This window comes from Anneissia japonica, unplaced genomic scaffold (assembly GCF_011630105.1).
Source record: "Anneissia japonica isolate Jap-2015-1 unplaced genomic scaffold, ASM1163010v1 scaffold1587_len1432017_cov164, whole genome shotgun sequence".
NCBI lineage: Eukaryota > Metazoa > Echinodermata > Crinoidea > Comatulida > Comatulidae > Anneissia > Anneissia japonica.
The window spans coordinates 110,321-114,394 of NW_022713643.1; the positions used below are offsets into that span (position 1 = coordinate 110,321).

At 33.1% G+C, this 4,074-nt stretch overlaps 1 protein-coding gene across 3 annotated transcripts; it reads right to left on the reverse strand.

The window, feature by feature from the left end:
• Positions 1 to 268: 268 nt before the first annotated feature.
• On the reverse strand, positions 269 to 3,157 carry LOC117108706 (probable DNA polymerase). Of its 3 annotated transcripts, none has more exons than XM_033250819.1 (2): positions 1,641 to 3,157; positions 269 to 606 (listed from the first exon to the last, which is right to left on the reverse strand). In XM_033250819.1, exons 1-2 carry the CDS (start codon positions 3,082 to 3,084, stop codon positions 440 to 442), a joined length of 1,611 nt encoding a protein of 536 aa, XP_033106710.1. In that variant the 5' UTR covers positions 3,085 to 3,157; the 3' UTR covers positions 269 to 439. The 3 variants fall into 3 exon arrangements, 1 of the variants encoding a protein (XP_033106710.1); XR_004445401.1 differs by lacking the exon at positions 269 to 606 and adding an exon at positions 1,186 to 1,254 and having other exon boundaries at positions 1,393 to 3,157; XR_004445402.1 differs by lacking the exon at positions 269 to 606 and adding an exon at positions 1,187 to 1,260 and having other exon boundaries at positions 1,399 to 3,157.
• Between the last annotated feature and the right edge of the window lie 917 nt (positions 3,158 to 4,074).

The window sequence follows — 4,074 nt, forward strand, 5'->3', positions numbered from 1 at the left end:
ACAAAAGTAATTATCGCATCTATGACCCTTACGATGAATACGGTTACATGTTTTACACGAATTAATTTTTTGACAAGTTGATGTTTTATCCCGTTTTACGGTTGTTTTATGATTATTAAAGCACCTGTCTCTTATACACATCTAGATGTGTATAAGAGACAGAACAAGGTACTAATAAATAATTTATGTGAAATCAAAATTCTTAAACTACAAACTTAAACTACAAATAAATACAGAAAAATCATAGTTCTTAAAATGCTATTAAAAATTAAAATATAATATAAAATTTAATATATTAACAATCTCGAGCTAAAACAAGGTACTAATAAATAATTTATGTGAAATCAAAATTCTTAAACTACAAATAAATACAGAAAAATCATAGTTCTTTAAAACAATATTATGCGAATGTAAATTAGTAAATAAATGAAAAGCTGCTCTACCATACGTAACCGTATGGTAAAGTTTTAAAGTTATCAATTATTATTCGTTTATCATACACGATGCGATAATCTTTTGTAGAGGTTTCGTTAACAATTTTACGCGTCTTTGGTTTTCGAGTGATACGATTAGATTCAAAAGTCTTAATTATATCAGGACCTATACCTGTCTCTTATACACATCTAGATGTGTATAAGAGACAGCCGTAACACCATGTAATATCATCAAGTTTTTTATCGAAATAGTTATTTTGTAACAGTTTTTTCACAAAGACTGATTTCCCGGATGATGTCGGCCCACTAATTACAGCCGTAAACGGTGTTACCAGTTTGAAAGCCATTTTTATTGTGATTTAATTTAATGATTGTCTGAAGGTATAAAGTATAAGCACACACTCACAGACGCCCACCCCCACAACCCCCACTCACACACACGCGCACACACACACACTTTTTATACATACAAAAGACGGAAGAAAAAAAATCTGACAAAATGTATACGATGCACTATTTCTTTTTATTCAGATGAATATTTTTATATTGTTATTTAAAAACTCTTTTTTAATTGGAAATATAAAATTAAATATATAAACAATCTCGAACATAAACCAGGCATTGATATAAATAATTTATGTGAAATCTTAAACTTTAAAAAATGAAACCGCAAATAAATACCGAATATTTATTTGTTTCTTAAACTGCTATTAAAAATTTAAATATAACATAAAATTTAATATATTAACAATCTCGAACTAAAACAAGGTACTAATAAATAATTTATGTGAAATCAAAATTCTTAAACTACAAACTTAAACTACAAATAAATACAGAAAAATCATAGTTCTTAAAATACTATTAAAAATTAAAATATAATATAAAATTTAATATATTAACAATCTCGAGCTAAAACAAGGTACTAATAAATAATTTATGTGAAATCAAAATTCTTAAACTACAAATAAATACAGAAAAATCATAGTTCTTTAAAACAATATTATGCGAATGTAAATTAGTAAATAAATGAAAAGCTGCTCTACCATACGTAACCGTATGGTAAAGTTTTAAAGTTATCAATTATTATTCGTTTATCATACACGATGCGATAATCTTTTGTAGAGGTTTCGTTAACAATTTTACGCGTCTTTGGTTTTCGAGTGATACGATTAGATTCAACCGTCTTAATGATATCAGGACCTATACCTTTCACAATATTAGAAACAGTTTCAAAGTTAATTTTTTTAGAGTTTGCAAAATTTAAGGTTAAACCTTTAACTTTGCAAACGGTTTTTCCCGAATCTAATTTGTATGCATAATTTTTGGGGCCACCCGACACGAAGCATGAGATATACTTTCCCTCCTTCGGATCAATTTCGGACGTTAACTGACCTAAATAGTCACCGAGTGGGGGGTTCCACTCCCCAGGCTTTGTCACGTATACTACGCTGTCTGTGTCGTAGTACAAAACACGCTCTTGTAATTTCTCTAAGAGATCGTACAACTTTAACCTAGCTGATGCCGTTGTGAATGCTGCTATTGCGACATTAACTTTTCTGTTAACATCTACAAACTGTTCTTCGTTTTCGTATTTAATCTCAGCTAGGTTATCGTTGATAAAATTTATATCGTGAACAATTACCTGAGGATCGGTTAGAATATCGTATACATCGTTCGGTTCCTGTGTATATTTTGTTTTCGTTAAATTTTCTTTTTGGCCAAATTTACCCCAAAAACTATTTAGCATTAGTTTGGCTAGAGATCGTAAACACGGATTGTATTTGATATTATTTTTTTCTAGAGTAATACCCTCTACAGATTTGTAATCGTTAATATATTTTTCTTGATCTTCCGGAGTTTTACACCATTCTGGCCATCCCGATGCTTCCTGTTTCAATTTTAGAAAGGTATTGATATACTCGGTGAATAATCCCGACGAGGGTGTATCTGGGGTGTAGACGCTTTTCTCGGTGAAATGCCACGCAATGTGTACTCTTTCTATTGTGTATCCAACTTCCACGGCCTTCGACACTTCCGTCGTAACCCAAGTACCTGTAAACGATCTCTCGGTTTTTGTGTGATTACACGCTGTTTGCTGCTGCGCTTCCACACATGTTTTACACAATGGAAACGTTAATTTACCGTTTGTACGATAAGGTAAGACAGGATGGAGCAATTGTTTTGGTACTTCAATAGTACACTTGATTATACCGAAATAATCATTAATGTCAGTGGACATATTTTTGTTTGCGATTATTTCGGGGTGCCCAATTGGATAAGTTCCGTACTTATTAACGTACGGATACAGAGAAGTAAAATCCACGTAATGAATTTCTTCATCCTGTTTTACCTGATAATACAAACAAGTCGCATTAGTCCTTCCTCCAAAAAAAGCATCTCTTGGATTCAATATAGGTCTAATATACGGAACGTTAAAGAGCTGACATTTTTCTTCGGGAGTTAATGCGGCCTTAATTTTAACCCAATCGTGCTCCCACATTTCGACGTATTCAAAGTCGGGGAACTGTTGTTTAAGGAAACTAGATTTTTTATTAGTTTTTATGAAGCTTTCAATCATAGGTTCTTTCGTAAATGGGTTTTCTGCTTCAGGCCTGAAACATTTTGGACACCCATGGAATAAACACCCCATGAATTCAAATATAATTTTAGACGTAACGCACGCACCATCAACATGATATAGTCCGAAAACTTTTTCTCCGCCATTTCTGGCGCCCAATTGGATAAGTTCCGTACTTATTAACGTACGGATACAGAGAAGTAAAATCCACGTAATGAATTTCTTCATCCTGTTTTACCTGATAATACAAACAAGCCGCATTAGTCCTTCCTCCAAAAAAAGCATCTCTTGGATTCAATATAGGTCTAATATACGGAACGTTAAAGAGCTGACATTTTTCTTCGGGAGTTAATGCGGCCTTAATTTTAACCCAATCGTGCTCCCACATTTCGACGTATTCAAAGTCGGGGAACTGTTGTTTAAGGAAACTAGATTTTTTATTAGTTTTTATGAAGCTTTCAATCATAGGTTCTTTCGTAAATGGGTTTTCTGCTTCAGGCCTGAAACATTTTGGACACCCATGGAATAAACACCCCATGAATTCAAATATAATTTTAGACGTAACGCACGCACCATCAACATGATATAGTCCGAAAACTTTTTCTCCGCCATTTCTGGCGTGATGGATGAAGACCCCCCTTCTATTAGCTTCATAAGATAACCACTCTATACTCGCGTGTGAATGATTCATAGTAGTGAGATAGTTAGAGGGTGGAAATATAGCTATAGTTGATGGTTTTAAAAAATTTCTTGAATAAACATAGTTACATGCCGAAGCAATAGTCATGATTTGGTTAGAAAATGGATCAACACCACATGAATTAGGTTCGGTTTCTAGTGTTGTAACCCGAAGAAAGAGATGCCTAAACGTTAGACAACATTTTCTGAGAATATCCACATCGCTTATACAATATTCTACGAGTTCCTTTTTCAAATCGAATACGTGATTATTTTTGACTTTTTCATCGTACCATTCAAGAAAGGATTCTCTTGTAGAAACGGACATTTTTTCTGGAGTGTACAACGATGCGTCGGGATACGAACCAACATAATTTTGATTCT